At 40.1% G+C, this 22405-nt stretch overlaps 1 protein-coding gene across 1 annotated transcript in view; it reads left to right on the forward strand.

The window, feature by feature from the left end:
* Positions 1-22405, forward strand: part of xpr1a (xenotropic and polytropic retrovirus receptor 1a) — a 65508-nt gene that overhangs the window by 38183 nt on the left and 4920 nt on the right. The window contains exons 3-12 of the mRNA XM_014973409.2: positions 6097-6198; positions 9542-9762; positions 9896-10045; positions 10119-10202; positions 11108-11189; positions 11737-11924; positions 12199-12378; positions 15280-15442; positions 16340-16540; positions 22001-22167. Of these exons, the coding sequence (XP_014828895.2) occupies positions 6097-6198; positions 9542-9762; positions 9896-10045; positions 10119-10202; positions 11108-11189; positions 11737-11924; positions 12199-12378; positions 15280-15442; positions 16340-16540; positions 22001-22167 (1538 nt within the window). The remainder of the gene's footprint in view (positions 1-6096; positions 6199-9541; positions 9763-9895; positions 10046-10118; positions 10203-11107; positions 11190-11736; positions 11925-12198; positions 12379-15279; positions 15443-16339; positions 16541-22000; positions 22168-22405) is intronic.

The raw sequence follows: 22405 nt of genomic DNA on the forward strand, positions 1-22405 counted from the left end.
TTGTATTTTATAGTTCCCAAAGACATGATTTGTTTAAAACTCTATAGGATAATCAAACCTTTCCAAAAAAAAAAAAGAAAGATCAGACATAATTCTGATTGTTGCATCTTTAATTTTGAGGATATTTAATAGAAAATCCATGAGCTTTGCATGGGCAACAAGACATTAAATTGTGTTCATACCTGTTTTTTTCCCCGAAATGTAAAAATAGTCAAGGAGTCCATCATCTGATAAATTAAAAATAACAAATAGGTTTTTTTACAACACGTAGTTATTTTACATAAAGGCAATTGTTTGTATCATATTCTTCAAATGAGATTAGTCTTAATGTAATCTAGCGTTTGGTTGATATTCCTTTGCTTGCCTATACTTTTCAGGTTCCACCATGTCTACCAGCATCTGAACTTGTGCAGTGATTTGAAATTCTCTCCATCCAGTTACAACTTTTGTCTCTGTCTCTTCCTGTATCACATTTCCGCTTGTATTCCACCTTCTCTCTGTCTGCTAGACTCTTATATAATTTTCCAGTGTGTTTGGGTGTTGGGTCTTTTCCCTGTGGTTCCTAGGATAATCTCACACCCCATCTGGCCTCATGCCTCTACTCCTTTTTATTCAAACGGCTGCTGGTAATTTGCCCATCCCATGTGTCTCTTATGTTCTTTCCCTTTCGCTCGTTCGCTCATCCGCCAACACAACTAGCAAAACAAATATATTTAGCTCCTCTCTGAATATGTTGGACATAGGATACTGTTCACTATTTGATATCTCTTCTTAGTTCAGTTTTCTTCAAACTGCTTTGCTTGCATTCTTGTTGTACAAATAGTATACAATGTATTGGGATCAACAGTGGCTCTTCATCCTGCCTCCGGTCATGTTTGGCTGGCATCCTAGCCCAGAGAGTGTGCATTCTTAATGCTCCCCTGGCCTCGATGAGAGAGATGATTGGTAGAATTAATTGTGGCTGGAGGGCTGAATGGGAATAAGTGAGAAAAACAGGCGTGATGGAGGGAAGGGGGGCATCTGGGGGCTGGTATTCGTGTTGCATTCACTTCCTTAAAGCCTGCCAGTGGAGGAGATCCAGTTTATTTTCCTACATTCAGGTCTTTGGTCCCTCTAGATTAATATCAGGCCCGAATGAAGTCAATCCTATTCTCTTTTATAGCTCAGTTTGTCTTTCCCTGTGATTTAACACCTGTGGGCTTGCAGGAGGGAGATAACAGCATCTTCTAGAGCAACAATCATACTGTAATGGCCTGCTCGCTTCCCCTGAGAATAATGTTATCTGAGAGGTGTCATTAAATGGGATTAATAGGCCTTAAAATCAGGGACATACAATTTGCGTAGGGTGTTCTCATGTGTATAACTGTTTTACCGGACTGTAAAGAAATACATCCTGTGTTCACCCTCTAGTGTAATGAAAGATTACATTTGAGATTTTAATGAACCATACATTTTCATTAATGGTAAAAGCAAAATTAAAAATATCATTACAGGAACTTTACAAATGAAAAATTAACCATATTGAAGTTCGGATTTGTCCAGTTTGTCTCCAGATCCTTCTCCTGGTCAGCAGGTTTAACGGTTGGTGGTTTTATATGGTGGTTGACCTGACCTGACCAGTCAGACAGAAACTGAAGATCTTTTTCTGAACAGTATGATGCTTACCTGCTACCAGATCTTACTGACAAGATATTGTATGAATGTTGTTGAGAAGACTCAAAGTGAACTATTTCAGTATCTGTGAGCTTTAAAAGATGAAGTCAGACAAAGCTATTTTAAAGCAATGTTTTGGGGTTTTTTTACATGCCGGTCGACACATTTCTGAGAATTAGAGAAAGAAAAATATTTCAGCAGATAACAGGAAGGCTAAATGCAGTACAGGAAGGTTGCTCTGTTTTATCTTTTGAGTTCTTAATATCAAGTCCATACAGGCGTCCTATACAAGAACGCCTGTATAGGAATATAAAAAGCTGGGGGGTGGGGAGTGTGTGTGTGTGAGTGTCTGTGTGAGTGAACTGTTTCGGGGGTGAGTGGAGTGGGTTCTGGGGAAGCTGTCTCATCATTTATTTATACAATCTACAGAAGAAGGGGTTAGCGGAGAGAGGGAGGCTGCCGTCTACAAGCCGCTCTGGGAATACTGTAGGTCAAGAGTTGTTTTTCTAGCTACCAGCACAATTCTTTGTCTGAAAAAAAAGTGAAGCTCCCAAATAAGCACAACATACTCCAATGTGTGTAATGCATTTTTTCTCCAAATATCTGGTTTTTAATGATGCAGAGTTTCACCTTCTTGATGTCACATGGGGTCCTGTTTTTATTATATTTCGTCTGCATTCCTATCAGACATTATGCACAGTTTAAACATTGTGACCTTGAGCACAACAAGTATAATTTTCATTACTCATGCTGTATATGTATAAAATTATGGGTTGAATTAGGTTGACTTTTTTCCCCCCAAAATGTTAGTATTTTTTAATCTATGATTTAGTTTTTCAAACTCTCTAAACTTGCTGTTAATTTGTGCAAGCGATGGAAAAACAAAATCCCCAGATTTTACTTTTAAACAATAAAGGTTTTCAGCAATAAAAAATCACCTGAATAATTTATCAGCCTGTTTAGAAGTGAGACAAAATGGGCCCTGTAGTCGTGTGTCTGTATATTATAGTCATTAAATGTTGGTAAATATAATTACAACATATTAATGTTTTGTCTTTGTTAATCTGGATGAAATATATTCTTTATAAATCAGTAGTTATAATGCTGGAATTACACACTCCTATAGAAACAGGCTGTTTATTCCCGACTGCTGTATTAAATCTTTCTGTCACACACATGCAAGACTAGAGTTTCCATTACCTTTAAACAGTGGCTGGAGGAAATGCTGCAGGGTTCCTCTTTGTTGCTCTGCTGTCTGAAAGTCAGTTTGGCTGCAACTATCCATCTGCAGACAGCCAAGAATGTCATTTACATCTCAGAATAGTGTTGAAAATTATTACCGTATCATGCAGAAGTCTATAAAATGCTATATTTCTTGTTTAAGTTTCTGCTGGGTATTGTTCCTTATCATTTTGCGAAGATTGCTGAACTTGTGAATGTTGTCTCTGCCATCATTTCTCCAGATAAGAGATAATTAGAAACCATGCTGTTTGACATGACAGAGACTCTCCCTCCGCAGTCTACATGTCGAATTACCTTTGGGAAGGAAACCAAAATGCTGACTCCTTCTCCAAAATGTACAGAGTTTACGCTAATGAGGTTTAGATCTTTCTGTTTGTAAGCATAAGGAGTGTGAGGTTTAGAAGAGGTGCATCAATATGGATGCTCTAATAATTTGTCAGTGAGGTTTAATTGAAAACAAAGAAGTAGGGGTGGAATCGTAGATTGTCACCTTCATTGTTCTCATTGGACTCACAAATATCATACAAATATAATTTTATTAAAACAAAGAGATGTGGGCACATTCTGTGTCTCAGTAATGGTACTGATGTATTCCTAAGTGTGCCAGCAATCTAGCAATGCTACATGTATTCATACCGAAGAATTTTGTTACAGCCCATACGGTTCAGTAAGGCATGTGTACAAGTCGTAAATTAAACTTTTACCCATTCAGAGCATTTTTGTATGAAACTAAAGCACACAATTGTACTTTCCAACTTAAAAAAAAAAAGAAACCTAAACAAAGCAGAGCTTTAATAAAGTCTGTTTTCTGGGAACTTTAAAGGAACAATTGAGTAAAAAGGTGGCCCAAAACCAAAGCTTCACTTCAGCATTTTTCAACAGCAATGAGCTAAACTTGATTACTCACCTGGAATAGTCAGTTGAGTGAATCGTTTTGTAGTTCCTCTAACACAGTTACTTTAATTGCAATGTTTGGTATAGATTTTTAATGTTCCACTTTTCTCTGCCTCTTATTCTACGCCTCATGCTTCACTGTTGTTTCAGGGTTTTCATTAGCCGTGTAACCTTTTTACTTTGAATTACCTCACCGTATGCTTGTTGCCTGCAGGTCTGACCAAAGCGGTGTATTAGCCCATCAGTCATTGTGTCAGGCTGCACTGGCCAGCTAGGTGCTCGATCACTTTGCCGAAACAGCTAATGTTTGCTGGCCAATCGTTTAGAAGTATAAATGTGGCTCCCTCCATGCCGTCATCCATCCAGCCACCTGAAACAGCCTGACATGCAGCGTGGCAGAGAGCAGATCCTCAGGGGCTGCAAAGCACCAAATGCACCTGTGTAGCTGTGTCATACTGAAGAATACATCTGTAAACTGATATTTAGAGTTAGAAAAATAAATTGTGAAAATGAGCATTAAGATTTAAATCAGTCAGTATTGGACATATCAGAATTAACATTTATCTCAGCTTTTTATAGACTTTTGTCTTTGTTCCGAGAACATTTTTAAGCCCCTTACAGGTTTGTAGTCCTGAACTAGAGAGTAGTTTCAAACTGCACACTGAACTGACCTTTACAATGTACGGTATTGTTTTTCCTTAGAATGATTATTTGACTACTTAAATCAATAAAATACAGAATTCCTTTTTAATTAGCACCTGTGCGTACAACAGCATTTAAATCTTCACTGTTGGATAATTGAGATGTTAACATTTATAAAAAAAATTATCTCAATATATTTGTGTAGTTTAGGATTACTTTGTGTGATATGTTCGGTTGATAAGTAAATATTTTACTATTTGCTCACTTAAAATCAAATAGCGTCTTTTTGTGTTTTGAGTAAAAATTTTAATTTTGAATAAAACTCTGGGCTGATTAGGATTTGGTATCAAAAACTCTGAGTAGGTTTATAATTATTACTCAGTATGTTATTTATGATGAAACATTTGCTGATTGGAAGGCTGCTTAAAAGACAATTGTAGGTACTTATTTGTACATCATATATGTGAATGTGCTTTTTTTACAGTCACTTTCCTTTGGCTGCATGTTGAGCTCTGTAGGGTGTTGGGTAGCCTGCTGTGAATGAGGCAGAGAATTGTTTGAGACAGCGCATCAATACTGATTGAATTGGCATGTCCTGAAAAAGACAGGAGGGTTTATTCAGCCATGGAGAGGCAGGAAGAAGCTGTAGGTCTAATTCAGACTTGAATGAAAGTCTGCTTGCCTGAGGTTTCCTGAACTCTTAAAGGAATTCTCAGGGTTACAGAAGGATTAGCTATTTAAGTCACCTAATCATTAATGAATGCCTCGAAAGCAAAACGAGTTACTAGCTCAACTCTATCCCATTTTGGATGTTTAATGTTCTATTAATGTAGTGGTACAGATGGCATGGCCAAATGTAGCAACAGTAGTTGTATTGCCGTTGGAGAACTTCAAAGTATTAATATTAAAAGGTATTAGCTAATCTGCCTTCATTTACATTTGAACACCAGTGGGTTCCCGTTCTTAATCTGTAAAATGTTCAGTTTTACCTCTTTCTGAGGTAAAACTCAGAAAGAGCTTATTTCTGACAGTCATCCTAAAAGTGCATTTGTGAGGTCAGACACTGATGTTGGATAAGAATATCTGGCTCTCAGTTTCACCTCTAATTCATCCAAAAAGTGTTTTGTTTGGATGAAGTTGGGACTTTGTGCAGGACAGTGGAGACCTTTTTACCCCAAACTCACTCATCCACAAGTTTGTGGACCTTACTTTATGCACAAATGTCTTGGAAAAGGAAGGGGTTGTAAGTACACAGTCCCCACAAACTTTAGAGCATAAAATAGTACAAAATTTCTAGTCAATTTGTATTGACTAGAATGTCTCCACTGCTATACAGTTTATTGGCAAGATGCTTTACACTACTCCATCTGACATTTGGATATGCAATTGGTGATGTAAGGCTTGAATGGTTCTTGTACAGACATATAGTGTAAAACACCATCACATTAGATGTCTACTTCTCATCACATCTCATCTCGTCCTTTTCAAAAGGTCTTAATAAGGTTTCATCCTTCAGCGCCTCTCAGCTTAATATAAACTAAGCTTTCCCACCTGTGTTGTGTGAAAGCTATGGATGGACTATGAAATGTTATAGTCTCTTACACATACTTGTTTGTAAAAAAGTCAATAACCTTCTGTCTGCTTGTTTTTTGCTTTTTGTTCCAGTCACAGATGAAGACACAGTGAAGCGATACTACGCTAAGTTTGAGGAGAGGTTTTTCCAGAACTGTGAGAAGGAGCTTCTGAAAATCAACACTTTCTATTCAGGTACTACTTTACTCCACAAATTCTCTGGGTCATGAAGATAAATAAATCAGTTGGGCATTTCTTTGGCCTGTGAATTTGAATAAGTCTCATTTTGGTTTGCAACAGGTTACATGTTGTAAACGTAAATAGTTTTTTTTTTTTTTTCTACAAATAGAAAATCAAGCTCCTGGCCGCTCAGCACTGGCAAACTTTCAAAGCTTCTGCTTGTGTAATTTTATGAGCTGCTGAAACAAGCAACTTTAGATCTGATCGAGGCTCTGGTAATTTTTTATTATGGCTCTAATATCAAAATTTAAGAAATCGTCACTGTACCCATACCTTCTTATTGATCCAGTTTCAAACAAATATACTGAAAATCAGAATGAATCCAATCAACGCGGGGATAAAATGTTATTTCTTTAACAACAGTTGTACTTGATTTAGTGAAAGCCCGTCTTTTTCCTCAGAAGAAAGAAACATTTGCACGAAAATATATCAAAAGTCACAATTAAATTACGACTCTTGCACAAGGGGTTTGTAACCAGTTTCATTACTTGGGATGCAAAGGAAGGAATTGCTAGATAACACTGGGTTTAGCCTTAGTCATTAGACTCAACAGGTCAGTAGCAGTCATGCTTACGGGAGAAAGCATGCATGTATTTCAAGAAGTAAGTGAGACTGCGTGTGTGTGCTGTGTAATCTGAGATGTTCTCCATAATATATTCTGGTACCAGACGGATACTTCTAGAACTTGAGTTCATGGAAATGTGTCTGTAGTAAAGCCAGGCGCTGCCTCCTCCTGAGGCCATCTGTGAAATTGCGTCCTGAGGTGGGTCAGCGCAGGGACAAGGTTAACTGGAAAGATTGTTCCTGCTCATAACGATGGGACAGTACAGGCTGATTGATGGCAAAAGCAGTAAAATGAGTATAAGTCACTCGGCTCATAGTTAGAAAGATGCTTTGTTACTGAAGTAATGGAAGTTTTTCTTTCCCAGCAGAGTGGAGTAAGCCATTTACCAGTATAATAAATTACAAACTTATGTGAATTGAGAGGACCTGTAATAAAGTACATTTTACTATTTAGGTCCATTATCTACTGTGGATGACTACAGCAAAAGTTTGGTCCTTTTCATAAGTATTATGCTGGTTAAACCTTCATAGGAGCACAGCAATGTTGAATATCTTAGAGATTTTAAAAAGAAAAAGCAGTAAAGAATGCATCCTCTTCATTTTAGTGCAACAGCAGGGGGGGTCATGCTATATCAGTACTAGAGTTATTCGCTGTGTCTTCAGCAGGCAGTTTGTCTGACAAGGGTAAATGTTTAGCATGAAAACATTATTTCACCCAGTTTGTTTGCTATCAACACAGAAGGAGGAAAGAGGAAAGGCCACAGTTTTGCCCAGCAAGTGCGTTTATCTCATGTCTGTTTATGTGTGTGTAGGTGTGTGCGCATGTGTGTGCGTGTGTGTGCTTGTGTGTATGTGTAGCTATTTAAAAAGGATTTCAGGGTTGATTGAACCGTGGAGAGATGGAGATAAATGTGTGCTGACTTTACATGAACAACCTGCCTCCACATTGCTCTGTGTGCCTGTATCTCCCTCTGAAAGGGGTCCTTGACCTCTTAAAGCCATCCTACTGCATTGCGCTAAAATCCTGACTGTTGGACTGCAGGTTCAATATCACAATCCAGGAAGAGGACTAGGTTTTGTCAACATTTGCAGGTGTTTTATTATTACACATATTCACCTTGTCTCCAAACTGAGGTCAAATAAAATGGTTCACTCAACCCACTTTGGTTGAAATTTAAACCACCAGCTGCTGTCTAAGGTTCATTAGCCACATAGATAAATGTCCTCTGTTTTTCTCCTTCACTCCAGACTCCAGGTTTACTCTAAATCTGCTTTCAGAGGGCAGTGGGTGTACTGGCTTCTCCGAGCCTCCTTTTGTTGTCACGGATTGTTATTACGGACTGCACAGTTCAAGCAAGAGGATTACCGAGAATATAGTTGTCAATAAAGAGCCGTGGCATTCCAGAGAGGGAGGTAGTGTGATTGTGTGTCAGGGTGAGTTCAAGCAACAAAGCGTGAAAGTCACCAGTGAGCCTTCAGCATCAGCAGTGTGACTTTATTAATTTAAGGACGGGTAGGAAGCCGCTGTAGCCTTGATTTCCCAGACTGTCAGGCTGACTGCATGAATCATAACATAATATATGTGTGTCTTTTACTTGTCTGCGGTTGCATACATAACCTATTTTCACCACTGTCTGATGTTAAATCTGACTTCCTGTCTTAGGTCAGTTAGGATTACCATATCAATTTCAAAGTGTTTTCGTTTTATAAAGCAAACTTGTCTTTTTCAATTCAAAAAATTGCATACATTAAGATTTTGATCCCTTCAAATAAAGAGAAAATCCTCATAATTATAGGTTTAGTATTAATTGGAGCCAAAACCTGTAGATGCATTTTATGACAACACCTCAAACACATCGCCTTGACCGACTTGGAAAAACACAAAACTCTTCCAAAGTTTCAGGTAGAGAAGTCTGGTTTCATTTTCATTCACCTGAAAGTGTCAGGGTAATATGTTCAACCACTGAAATGCAAGTATGAACACCAGGAGAATCTCCAGCCATCTTCAGGAAACAGACAGGTTCTGTCTCAGTTTGACGACAAAAATTTTTACTGGAAATAGTGAAGTAACATATCAAGCATTAGACAGGATGTTCAAACTTGGGCACACATGGATGCAAAGAAACAATGACTCCAAGCGCAAAATATCTCAGTTACGTCGTTTTTGTCTGGACGACTTGACCAAAATTCAATCAAACCACTGCGAGAAGCTTGGAGAAGGATACCCAAAACATTTTACTCTAGTCATACAGGCTACAAGGAACTATGTTACTCCTTTGAGGAAGTGTTAACCTATCTTTGACCCACATAGTGGTTCCTCACTCTCTATGCAGCTTTCACATGCCATCTCAGCCCATGTGCTTATGTTTCCTGGAAGTAACGGGAGAGAAGAGAATTTTAAGATTAGCACGTTCCCCATTGCTCTGCAAATTCTTGTAGCTTCTTGATGCTCTTTGAAGAAACCTTTCCTCAGCATTTGGAACAGCTGAAATGTCTCCTTTTTAATGATCAGTACCAGATTTCTCAGTATTTCTATATTGTTGGTTTTAGTTTATTACTTTATCGTCCTGATAAGAAAAATGAATCACTCAATGGACTAATGCTTGCTGCGATTTCTGCAGACTGGAATATATCTGTTCCTCTCTGTAAGCTTTCTTCTAAAGATTGGTCTGTGCTGTGCGAAATGCAAACTAACCTTACAGTTTTCAGCACAATCTCATCATTCTGTCTGCAGAAAAGCTCGCTGAAGCTCAGAGACGGTTTGCAACGCTGCAAAATGAGCTGCAGTCATCAATGGATGCCCAGCGAGAGCGCAACGCTCCGTCCGGCCTTCGCAAACGCAGGACGTTGTTCCACCTGAGGCAGGAGGAGCGCTCCAAGAACCACAACATCATGGACCTGAAGCTAGCCTTCAGCGAGTTCTACCTCAGCCTCATCCTGCTCCAGAACTACCAGGTTCCCTTCACATACACACACACACACACACACACACACACGCACACACACAGAATTGTTTCACCGTCTTTGTCCTGCAGCAGCGTGTCTGACTCCTGTCTTAAATAACGTTTTGGACTTACGTTATCCTCAGAACCTGAACTTCACTGGTTTCCGTAAAATCCTGAAAAAACACGACAAGATCCTGGACACGACTCGTGGAGTCGAATGGCGTCTTGCTCATGTGGACGTGGCTCCGTTTTACACCTGCAAGAAGATTACTCAGCTCATCACTGAGACAGAGGTGACTGCTCACATCTCCACAAACGCAAATACAAAATAAAGATTATACGCTGATGATATCCTTCTGTGGCTAGACTCTGGTCACCACAGAGCTGGAGGAAGGAGATCGTCAGAGGGCCATGAAGAGGTTGAGAGTTCCTCCTCTGGGGGCAGCTCAGGTCAGTAACAACTGGTTATTATGTTTACTGCACTTTTGATTCTGACATTTCTGCTGTATTTATTTTAAGTTACACAGGTGTTTAGGAGAAATTGTTTTCGGGAGTGAGCGAATCAATCGGAGAAACGCGCATTTGTCTTTAGAAATTTTATTTAGAAAATCAGAGTAAGTATCAGAGATCAGCGTGTGAGAAAAGAAAAGCAAGAGAGAAGAAGAAGAAGTGAAACTTAAAACATGCGATTCTGTTTATATATCTCTTCCGTCACGTACATGGCGCCTTCCACCCATCTCTCTTCTGTAGGGAGTTTCTCTCAGTTTCTCCCATCTCCGGCTAATTGGTTCAAAGGAGTTTCGGTTGGACAAGGAGTTTCGGTTGGACAAGGAAGAAAAACATCTTCACTGAAACCTCCGTTATCAGTTCCATAAGAAAAAACATCTGCTCAGAAACCTTCGTTATTAGCTCATTCATCCAAGTAAACAAACCAAAGTTTTATTTTCCAAGACAACAGGCAAATACGTCGATGTAACCCTACAATGCCAACACAATGTAAAAAGGTTTTTATGAGCTAAAGTGAAAGAGTAAGAGAGGAAACCATCCCTTCACGCTATTCATCAGACAAGCTATTGTTTGGATAATACATGTGTTTGTGGACCTTTTAAGCCCATTTTACTGTTATTTCAAAAAGAATTTGTTTGAGATCCACACACATAAAAAGTATGCATGTAATAAATTGAGCATATGAAGTGAATAAAATCAGCCATATTGTTTCTTTGTTTGTTTTTTTTCCCCTTTAAAACATGGAATATGGCTGAGTAGCACCTGTGAGTTAGTTTTTTAAGCTAAAGTGCATCATTGAGATGTCTGTATTAAACACAGTGGCTCTGTGTTTTCTCTGCCCGGCTCAGCCTGCCTTGGCCTGGACGACCTTCAGAGTGGGTCTCTTCTGTGGTTTCTTCATCATTCTGGTTGTCGCCTTTGTTCTCACTGGTGAGTCATATTTTAAATCATATATATATATATATATATATATATATATATAATCGTACCGTTCTCTTATATTTCATTGTTATGTGTTTGATATTTTTAATTAATCTGAAGGCTAGACCATCCAATTTTACACCTGCTCACCTCTAGTCTTCACGACCGAACCGGCCCACATCAACCGGGTCGTCCAGGACACGTCCTAAGAGAAAATATGTTGCGTTGCATTTATGAAACATTGAGTCATGAATAACTATTTAAAAGTTTATCGACACAAAGATCTTTTATTAGTAGGGTGTTCTTTTAAAGGACCATTGTATATTTGCTTTATAGGATTCAGAAGAGATACAAATATGTGTGGTACCTGTGATTTTGTGAAAATAAATGATTTAAGAAATGTTTAATTAAATTAAAAGTAGTTTTTTTTCTGTAAAAAGCCCAAAACATACATTTATTTTAAAGTTTATTACATATCTTTACCACAGAAGCCAGTCTGGGAGATTATTTTCAAGCTCACTGTTTAATTTTTCATCTCTGCTCCGGTTTCTTTTAGGTGCTGTTTTCATCCGCTACGAGAACATTTGGCCTCTGGTGCGGATCTATCGTGGCGGCTTCCTGTTGATCCAGTTCCTCTTCCTGCTGGGGATTAACACCTACGGCTGGAGACAGAACGGAGTCAACCATGTCCTCATCTTTGAGATTGACCCGCGAGACAACTTGTCTCACCAGCACCTGTTTGAGGTTAGCCCAGGCAGAAGCACAAACTACTGAACACAGCCAGACGTCTCTTCAAAATTATATTTACTTTCATATTAATAAAAGCAACATTTTTATTATTCTCCTGGATTTACTGATGTTGTTTAGTCCTATTGAAGAGCATAAATGTTATAAAATAAGTTAACCCTGCAGAAATTTAAAACCCACACTTCTCAGTTTGTGTCACTCTGTTAATTGTTATGAAAAGTTATTGGCGCTTTCCTTTAATGCCGCTTTCCTTTTTATGTTTCTGCTGCAGATTGCTGGTTTCCTGGGTGTGTTATGGTGTCTCAGCATCCTCTCGTGTCTATACTCAGAGTACACCTACCTCCCCATGCAGATCAACCCTCTCATTCTTTACGGCTTCATGGTGCTCTTCCTCATCAACCCATTTAAAACCTGCTACTACAAATCCCGCTTCTGGCTCATCAAACTGCTGGTTGGTCACCATCTTAACTAGAGTCCTTTTTTAATTTTCTTTTTTTAAAGACCTTTTATAGTGTTTTTATATAGTGTAGGCTGGTCACGACAACAAATTTTGCTGGATGATAAATTGTTCCAGAAGTCATCGCGATAAACGATAATATTGTTGTTTTTAGACATTTTTTAAGTAATATAATGGTAATGGCATAATAATAATAATGCAAAAACATATTCTCAAAGATCAGTAAACTTTAAAGTTTAATGAACATTTAACATTGGAGCTGGAAGACATTTTAAATATCCAAAATAAATAAATAAAAAACAACAAATAAAATTAATTTTTAAGTCTTGGAAAACAAATTTATCCTTCAAAAAAAGGGCTAGTTGAGACCAAAGCACCAAACTGAAGACTTTTATCATCCAGTTTTTAGTAAAAAGAAAAAAAAAAAAAGAGGGAGAGAAAAAGCACAATGAATCATGCCAATAGAAATGATTGAGTTTGTTTTAATTTATCATGCGATTCATTGATTATTATGACAGGCCTATACATGTGTTAATAAAAAGAATAAAACTGCTCTATTGCATTGTTTTATATCAGTGAGCTGTTTTGACATAAGTCTCACTCCTAACTCCATCCAGCCTCTGCAGTGCATCGGATGCTCTGAAATAAGATTGAAGATGTCTGAATAAATCTCAGTGCATAACGCCCAAGGTCAGAAACCGCCAGAGCAGAGTCTAAGCTGTGCTTCAAAAGTATCCGCCGTGCCACTGGGATCAATATAGCCACACAGGCTCCAGAGCAGCACCATGGCATCCAGAAAAGTAACCCGAAACTCTGTTATGTAACATGGAAGCAGTTCATCATCTTTGTACAGCAACACATGGACTTCACTTGCCATGTTCATGGAAAATATTCCTGGGCTTTTAGTCAAAACAGGCCTTTATATAGACAGGAAGCACTACAACTTAAAAAAAAATAGTCTGGAAATACGGACAAATTTCAATGGACAAGTTCATCTTTTGAACCATTTGGTTGAATTTTGGGACAAATTGATGTTTTGGAAAAAAAAAAGTCCTTGCCCCTGATTTCATTGGCAAACTGTAATGTCTTATAGTGTTTTATGTTGCTATATATTTTTTAGACCTTTAGGCACCTGGTAATTGTAGTAAAGGATGAACCAAACTTGTGAACGTCCATAATTCTCGTCTTGATATCTCGTCTGATTTCAGATTTTTTTTTATTTTTCCCATAATGTGGGAAAAATAAAAGCTGTGTGTTCAAGGCTTTGCCTTAAAAAACATTACCACAGCTGTGGCTTCATTTAAGTCAAATTTTGTGAATGAACCTTATAAGCGTCTAAACCCATTGTGTCATCATCTGAGCTTTCTTGTGTTATTTAAAGGACTAGTAATCTCAGTGCATTTAATCTCTTGAATTTGAAGAAAAATCTGATTTGTTTGAGCTTTGCTTGTGTTTTTTTTTTTTTTTTGATAGAGCTGTGTATTTTCCTGCTGTTATGATTTTCTGAAACTGAAGCATGTACTGACAGGGTGTGAGGGACGTGTGTGTCTTTATCTTATCTTCTCAATGAATGCAGGTACAATCCAGATATCTGTTTCCAGCTACATGTTTATTAAACCCCCTTCTTTGTCTGATCTGTGCTACATCGCTGCAGAACAGAGGATGGGGTGTGTGTGTAGAAGTGTGTGTGTGTGTGTTTTGGGGCGACTGGAGTGAGGATGGGGCCAAAGGGGTGAGGAATAATAGAACGGGCCTCGTCTCAGGGGAGATGGAGGCTGTGACTGTGCAATCATTACAGGCATAGATCTATCAGCATGCTGATGCCCTGAGCTCCTCTGTCCCTCGTCCTCCTTCTCGCATATACACACCCCCCTCCACATATCTTGTCCTTGCTTCTCAGCGCCCCACAGTTCCTAGTACTCTCGCTCAGCCCTCCCCCAGTGATGAGGCTGTAATCAGCCTTGATTAATTTGGCACCATTACAACCATATGAAGGGTTTTTAGAACAAAAATGACTATTTTTTATTATCTTAATGCAGGATATCTCTTAGGAAGTACAGGATTTACTAGATATTTCAGTCTGCAGTTCACTGGACTGTATGTTGCCATAAGAGCTCCTATATGCTTTATTAATAGAAACCACTCATAAAATGTATTAGTAGAACAAACTGCTGCAGTTGTAACATGCAGTAGTGTTTATTCAGCAAATGAAAACCTGACCATACAAGCACCGCAGGATTAGCCTCAAGACATCAACGCAGAGTGGAAATACGTTCAAAATCCTCCTGATCAATACATACTTTGATTGGCACGGTCAGTTTTTTCTGAGGGTGTGTGTGGTTTTTCTCTCAGACTGTAAATGGGGAGCAGCGTACAGTCACCGGCTGAATGTCAGAGGAGGCCTGCGGGGTTAATGGAAAAAGTCGAGCAGGGTTGTATCATTTTACAAACGTGGTCAATAGCTGCAGCTCCTGCCAAAGCCGTATCCCAAATAACATTCCCATAGACGCAGTTCCTGGCTGCCCGCGCATTACTCCACTGATTAGCAACACAAATAAAACATGAACACCAACACAAACCGTGACTCACCACAGCATCCTGTGCAGGGCCGATAAGGCAGTCTGGAGGATTTATTCCTTTGTGTCTCCAATTATTCAGAGCTTTTTTTCCCCCCCATCTTAAGGTTTCTCCAGAAATACTTCTCACTAATTATTGAATTATTTTGTCTTCCCGTTGGAGCAGCTTCAGCTGAGTGTGACATCCGAGCTAAAGCTCGCTTTAGTAAGGTCGTCCAGGTCGTTTTTTTGCTGAAATGCACCGACCGTTTTCCATTTCAGCAGTTCTGTGCTTGTCCTCTCCTCACCTGCTCTCTTTCCTGCTCTGGTTTGTCTCCAGTTTCGTGTTTTCACTGCACCGTTTCATCGGGTGGAATTTGCAGACTTCTGGCTGGCAGATCAGCTCAACTCTCTGGTGGTTGTACTCATGGACTTCGAGTATCTCATCTGCTTCTACATCTTTGAGCTGCAGTGGAGCAACAGCAAGGGGCTGCTTCCGCCAGGTGAGGTGTTGATTCAGATTGGCCCGCAGCTAAAAGGTTGCTGCGCTGAATTTTGGCTCGAACCTTTCAGTGACTCTCAAAGCTGTGTTAACCTGTGATTCAGGTTAACCTGCCCACTGACTGGTGTATTCCTCTCAACATTTGTTCTTAGATATGTATATATGTTTTGTCCTTCACCTTGAATTTGTGAGTCAGATCTTTAATTTTTATGAACTCTTCTTATAAGAGCTGCAGTTTAAACTCTGGATGTCCAGCGTTTATTTTTGTCATTCTTGGAAATATTTGCGGAAACGCCCACTTTGGGTAAATTAATATACCAGGGTCTCACATCATTTCTACAATAAAATATGGTCTTTAAATTTAAGCAACCTCAGCTTAAAACGAGGAAACGATCTTGCGTGAAAAACCGGATTCATGTTTAAAAAAGGAGCACTTTCTTTCTTTTTGTTTAGTGGGTGAGAGAATTGATCCTACAGAGAATAGAAATCTGTATCTAGATGAAGCGTAACACTGTGATGCCTGTAGGTGTGAGTGTGAGTGTGAATTGTTGTCTGTCACTTTGTGTGATCCCGTTCATTGATGGGAATCCACTGTTCACCCTGAGACGCTCCTCCTCATCTTGAAGCCTTCTAAGTGATAATTGAGCGTTTTCAGTGCCTTGCAAAAGTATTCACGCCGCTTTAACTTCTAAAGGCGCACTGTGAGTGAGCTGGGTGTAAGGTGTTCAGACTTTTTGACATAAAATATGACAGACATGCTGCTAATTGGTGCCCTCTGCTTCCGTCCTGCTAGTTAACTCAGAGCTAATGGCTTGTAAATGTTTGGCGGCACACAGGTCAATGTCTGACCCTCATAACGAAGACCGTTTCTGTGCCCTCTTGCTGTATTGTATTCTAGATTCCAGTGACCACGTCTGCCACAGCTACTGGTACGGCCTGCGCGCCATCATCCAGTGTCTGCCCGCCTGGCTTCGTTTCATCCAGTGCTTGAGGCGTTACCGTGACACCAAGAGGGCCTTCCCACACCTGGTCAACGCCGGCAAATACTCCACCACCTTCTTTGTTGTCACCTTCGCAGCTCTCTACGCCACCCACCAGGGTAAGACTCGGGACAGACGACGCACTAAGGCAGGGAGATGTCCGTTTTATGACTCATCTCTTCCCGTACTCGATTTGATTTGTGCTGAGCAGACATGATAACACATCGGTTCCCAAACGCGTTGCTTGCTGTAAATCCCTGTTTTGAATCATTGCAGACACACTGAAGAGAGATGTAAGACTTTCTGAAGCTTTAAATCAGCAGTACCGATGTGCTGCTGTGTTAGAGGGGCATGTCTTTGAGTCTTTTGTGTGCGTGCGTGTGTGTGTGTGCTCGGGAAGCAGAGGTGACCTTGAGTGCAATTGCTGGAAGCCGGCGTCGGTTTCCTACTCTGTGCCCAGAGCTTTATAATGCAACAGGAGAGGTTTGTCAAGCCGAGCTGCGGATAAACAAGATTCTGCTCCCACAATGTGGTTTCACTCTCAGGGCAAGAGGTTAGAGAGACCAGAGATGTACTTTGGACAACAAATACGGAGAAGAAGATGAAAAGAGAAACATTGCATTTCAAAATCTTTTGGCAGGAGCATAAAAACCATGAAGAAGAAGTTGCATCAATAGTCCGGTCACTCTCTGGCTGACAGCCTTACAATTAGCCTGACATTATTCTTATTGGTAAGACATGCCCCATAGAAGCTTGTTTTCAAAAGAGGAAAAAAATAAATCATAATTATTAGGTCAGTCTCCATCAAAGACTTGGAGATTTGTCCCCTCTGCCACGTTCAAAGCAATCATTTCACCCGACACGTATTTAATCTCTGGCATTTTCCCTGCAAACAGATTTATTTTTCTGCAAAATGCCAGCTGTGGAACCTAATCTGCAGCCTTTCAAAAATGCTAAATGTTATGTCTCGCTCTGACTTTATTCCTTTGCGGTAAAAACTTGAATCAATACATTTGCTTCTCATGCTGACCGCCGGTCGTATTGAATGAACCCAAGCTGAGAGTCTGAGGCAGACAAATCCCTCTTTTTAAACCCACTGCTCGGTAGGAAAGACGTCCATTAAACCATATCCTTCTTCCTCCTCCGGTCTGAAGCCTGTGCGCTCTTCCATTAATGGCCTCTCTTCATGTGTTATTCTCTGTGAAGCTGTCTTTCATCCTGCATGTAATGGAGACTAAGGCTGAGTGTTGGTTAAGTAGAGGAGGAGGTTGGAATCTCACATGGATGATGATGGTTAAGGAAATTGCCTGTTGTTGAGATATTTTAAGAATCGTGTGCAGCAGCAGCTCCTCTGGATTTTAAAGCTTGTTTAAGGGATCAATTCAAGCAGCAGAATCAAAAATATTCTGCATCTATACTCTAAAAACTCTTCCAGCAGCGCTTCCTCTACGCTGGCGCCAAGTCCTCCTGCATCACTCTGCAGCGCCGGTAGAGCCGGCGGCCTCTCAGTGTCATGTTCTCACCACCGGGTCCAGCTGTAAGAGGTGCCTCAGATGCCAGTCGTTATCTGGCAGATGTCCCGGTGTCTCGTGTCACCTTTGCTGCTATCCTGATCACAGCCGGCAGGTTTACGTGTTTCCTTGCTGTCAGACCACCCCCCACCCCCAATGATTCGTGTGAGTCAGAGCCCACATTTAGATCTGGGAAAGCAGGAAGAGAAAAATACATCATGATGCCAATAAATCATGGAGCACTCTGCTGCGGAGCTGAGTTTAATTAATTGACCAACGACACCGTTTACAGATCTGAAGCTGCAGAATTAGAAAGGTGTGTTAATTATGCATATATCACTACAAGATGCTCTGTCTGTGTTGGAACAGAAACGATTCACATGCTGCCCAGAAGCCTGAGCATATTTCCTTTAGAGAGTCCCTCGCTTCACTGCTACGAGTGACTGACTGGACTCCATCATGAAGCTGTAATCTCAGCAGGTTCTTGTTGCATTAATGATGATTCTGGATCCTCTGGGTTCTGCTGGCATCCCAAATCGTGCTGAACATCGTTGGAGGCCTCACACTGAAGCAGAAACATTATTTGGATCGATACAGGATCAGATTTATGCCAAGCTGATTTATGACCTTTCTCATTGCAGGGACATTACAAGCTAATGCTAATTTGAATGTTTGGGAATTGTTCAGAAACGATCACTGAAAGCATGTAGTTTACTGTTCTGGGGTGTTTTATTTTTGGTGAGATCGGGTGCCATAAATAAGATGTAGCAACCTACACAGCACTTTACACAATTACTGGAAGATAAATTGTGAAGATGCTTAAAATGCTTTAAGATAAATATGTAGTCTTGTGCTGAAGCATCTAGAAACATCCCAGCTTTAAATTTCAGAGAAACATTTAGGAATAGTAATGATGAGAAATTGTTTGCAGTTTAGTTGCTCAAAAAACCTCCTAAGGTTGCTGCGGGCTAACTGTAGCATCGACCAACATCTTTGGTTCACCATGTCTCCATTATTTAAAAGCTTTTGTTTACTTCTTCACTGGGGATGCCAGTAATTATTGAGGGCTTCATAGACTACATGTCTCTGTCTGGGAAATCTACAGCATATTCCCAAAAACCAGGCCTGCTGCTCTCTGTGAAGAGTACGGCTTAGCTTGGTTTGCTGGATTGGAGTATAAAAATCTCAGAACTGTCAGCTTTTGTAACTTAATTTCATCTGCTGACCCCTTGTTTGCTATCTGGAGGAATTGCTGCACTCACACCTTTACTGATAAAGATGTTTAGTCTCTGACTGCCTCCCTGAACTCCGATTCGCCAAAAGCAATCATTGCATGTCTGGGTTCAGATTCAGGCTGAAGGTCGGACGGAAGTGTCTCTTTTGTGTGGGCGAACTGCATCAGAAATGTTGTGAAAGGTAGAAATAAAGTGTGGTTAGATGAAACAGATTGAAGCACATTAACTGAATCAGAAAGACAAATTCAGGAAAAATTAAATGCCTTATTCTGAAGCCGAAACCTCACTCAGCCTCCAAATTTAATCAGAATAAATATTTTTAAAATGAGATGAATTTGGTTACCTTATGTTTTTGCCAGAGGACGATTCTGTATTATTAGCCATAATTTCACCTCTGACAGCTCAGAAAGACAAAAGGTCGAAGCAGCTTTGCAGGAAGAGTCTTTAAGCCAGGAGCTGAAAAATTTCCATTATCCATTAGTTCCCAAGACGGCCCTCCATTCCTGATAGCTTGACTTGAAATAACAGGATTAGGACAGGTGTATTATCAGTGTCTGCATGCCGACTCTCAGTAGAGTATTTACAAAACGAGAAGCTCTTCAAACTGCAGTGCGGCTGTTCTAGCCCGACCACTTTAAGCCCAAACTGCTTTAAAAACGAGCTTTTGCACCTTGTTGAAGAACCGTGTTCCCATGGGAACAGATGAGATATCGTTGTAACAGCAGTGACTGACTCTTCTTGTTTTGAATTTATTTCGGTGAGATGCTGGATAAAATGAGTTCCAGCTAAATCGCTGTATCGGCCCAGGCTCCCGCGAACAATCTCTGCTCTGTGTTTGAGGACTGAATGTGCGTGACAGGAACCAGTGACCAGCGTTTGCCCTAACTGAGCATCCAATCAATGTCCATCTCACCATTTTAACCTCCTAATGGCTGAGCGGCCTGGTGAAAAACGGCTTCGGCCTCCGCAAACACCGAGGGGTTAAATACCTCTAACACACTGAGGAAATCACCAGTAGATATTCTCCGCTGAGGGGTCTATTGTGGAGGACTAAGTTTAATCTACATCTGGGAGACGTGTGTGTGGCCGTAGGGACTACTTCCATCCCATTGCTCAGCAGACGGCACAACGGAGGCAGCAGTTAACGGAGCAGTGCTGCAGTAATTCTCCGTTAGAGACGTCGCCGCTCTAATCCCCGGCGTCTTGTTGGCTGGTAGCGGGAAGAAAACGGTGACGATGACAAATTGGAGGGAGCCTGGTCTCCGTCTGGAAGCCGGTGTGAGTCACAGTGAAAGGCCACAGGGCGCTGATTTATATAACAGCACCTGCTGAGCAACAAGCAGATCACATCCACAGTTCGTCCGTGTAAAGCACCGCGGTGCTGCTGAGGACGGCTAATTACAAACGCTCCCATTATACGCAGCAGACATCTGTAAACCGATTTGACGATCTCTAGGCAAACCGAAGGCACCACAGTGGTCTAATTGTTACCATTACAACCCAAATGTAAAATGTTGCACATGATGAATCCTTTCCTTAATTTCCATTCTGATTAATATTTTTCGAAGAGCAGTTTTGTTTGCAGTGACATCATAATCTATTTTATTTATTGTTTCTGTTGTGTTTGTTTTTTTTTATTTATTGTTTTTGGTTTTTGTGTTTTATTGGATGTCTAAAAGGTCTTCCAGTTCCAGTGAGGACTGTTCTGTATAAATTTAAAGTGTATTAGTCTTTGAGAGGACAAACTTATTATCCCGTTATCAATATATTACTTGAAGATGGTCTCAAAACAACATTATTACTATTTGTTGCAATAATTTCTGGGACAAGTTTGGCCCAGCAACATTTGTTATAGTGACAGGCAATACTCTAGAGCTGTGATCTCAGCAACTGATTTTAGGATGCTTAGCAGAGTTAGTTATGAATGACAAACAGAATCACCAACTGATGGAGGTGGATGGTATTTATCCTTTAGATTTTTTCACAGGTTAGTTTATATCAGTTCTTGCTGATAAAACTAACTGAATAAGAGGCCAATTGAACCTGGGAATGGAAAAAATATATAAGAGAGTGTCAAATCTTTGATAATTTACTCATTTTGACTTTGATATCATAATCATTTTCGTTGTCAGGACATGAAATAACCATCCTAATAGAATAGAGTAGGATATTCTACCTACATATGGCCATATGTGAATACATGAATACAAATAAAACTTTTGTATGAAAGTTTTAGGATTTGGTATTTTGACAGGCTCTGAAGTGACATACTGATTATTTATTCTTAAAAATATTTATATTTCAGGATTACTTTTTCACAACGTAACAGAATTAGAAGGTGAACAATTAATCGCAGTGAAATATAATATTGCTCTTTGTAAAGCGCTTTATATTTGGTAAAACGCCACAAATTAATTGCCATATTTGCCTTGTGCCTCGATAAGAACGCTTTGCTAGAGCAGTGGTAATATGTGGAAGATCCCCAGTAGAAATAGGAAATGCAGGAATAAAGTTAATTTGAGTTTTTATTCTGAGTATATGCTCCCCTACGCATCCGTGGATTTTTGGTGATGGATATTTGTTGGTGATTGAAAGCAGACAAATCAACTGAATCTTTATGCAAATGATAAAAATAAATCCCAACTTGGGGGCGGAGGGGGGGGAATGAAAGGGTTAAAAGCATGTGCTTCAGGTCATCTATCATAACCGTCACTGCTGTCGAACTCATGACTGTAGAGCTCCCCCTTGTGGACATTACATTGAAACATTTTTTTTTATGTCAATTTATCATTTGACATCAGTTGACTTTTTTGTGTGTGTGTGGTTATTTCAGAACAAGGACACACGGACGCAGACATGTTTCTGTACCTTCTGATCGTGTTCTCCACCATCAGCTCCCTCTACACTCTGACCTGGGATCTGATTATGGACTGGGGTCTGTTTGATCGTGGAGCTGGAGAAAACACTTTCCTGAGAGAAGAAATCGTTTACCCGCACAAGGTAAAGTCACAGTGACGTCGAGTCCTTTGTAAGACACAGAAACACCCAGAACTTCTGAACCTATCAATCAGTAAGTTTAACTGTGTAAATATTGGGTCTGTGTGATCTCTGCATCTCTCGCTAAAGAGACAGCGCTCCCCTGCAAAAGAAAAATCAAGTCTATATATCTTTTACTTAGTACTACCCCCACTCTTCCACACAGTACGCCAGAGTGAACACAACAACTACAGAAAAGAGA

Source organism: Poecilia mexicana, unplaced genomic scaffold, assembly GCF_051168715.1.
Source record: "Poecilia mexicana isolate PSO_F unplaced genomic scaffold, ASM5116871v1 scaffold_4, whole genome shotgun sequence".
NCBI lineage: Eukaryota > Metazoa > Chordata > Actinopteri > Cyprinodontiformes > Poeciliidae > Poecilia > Poecilia mexicana.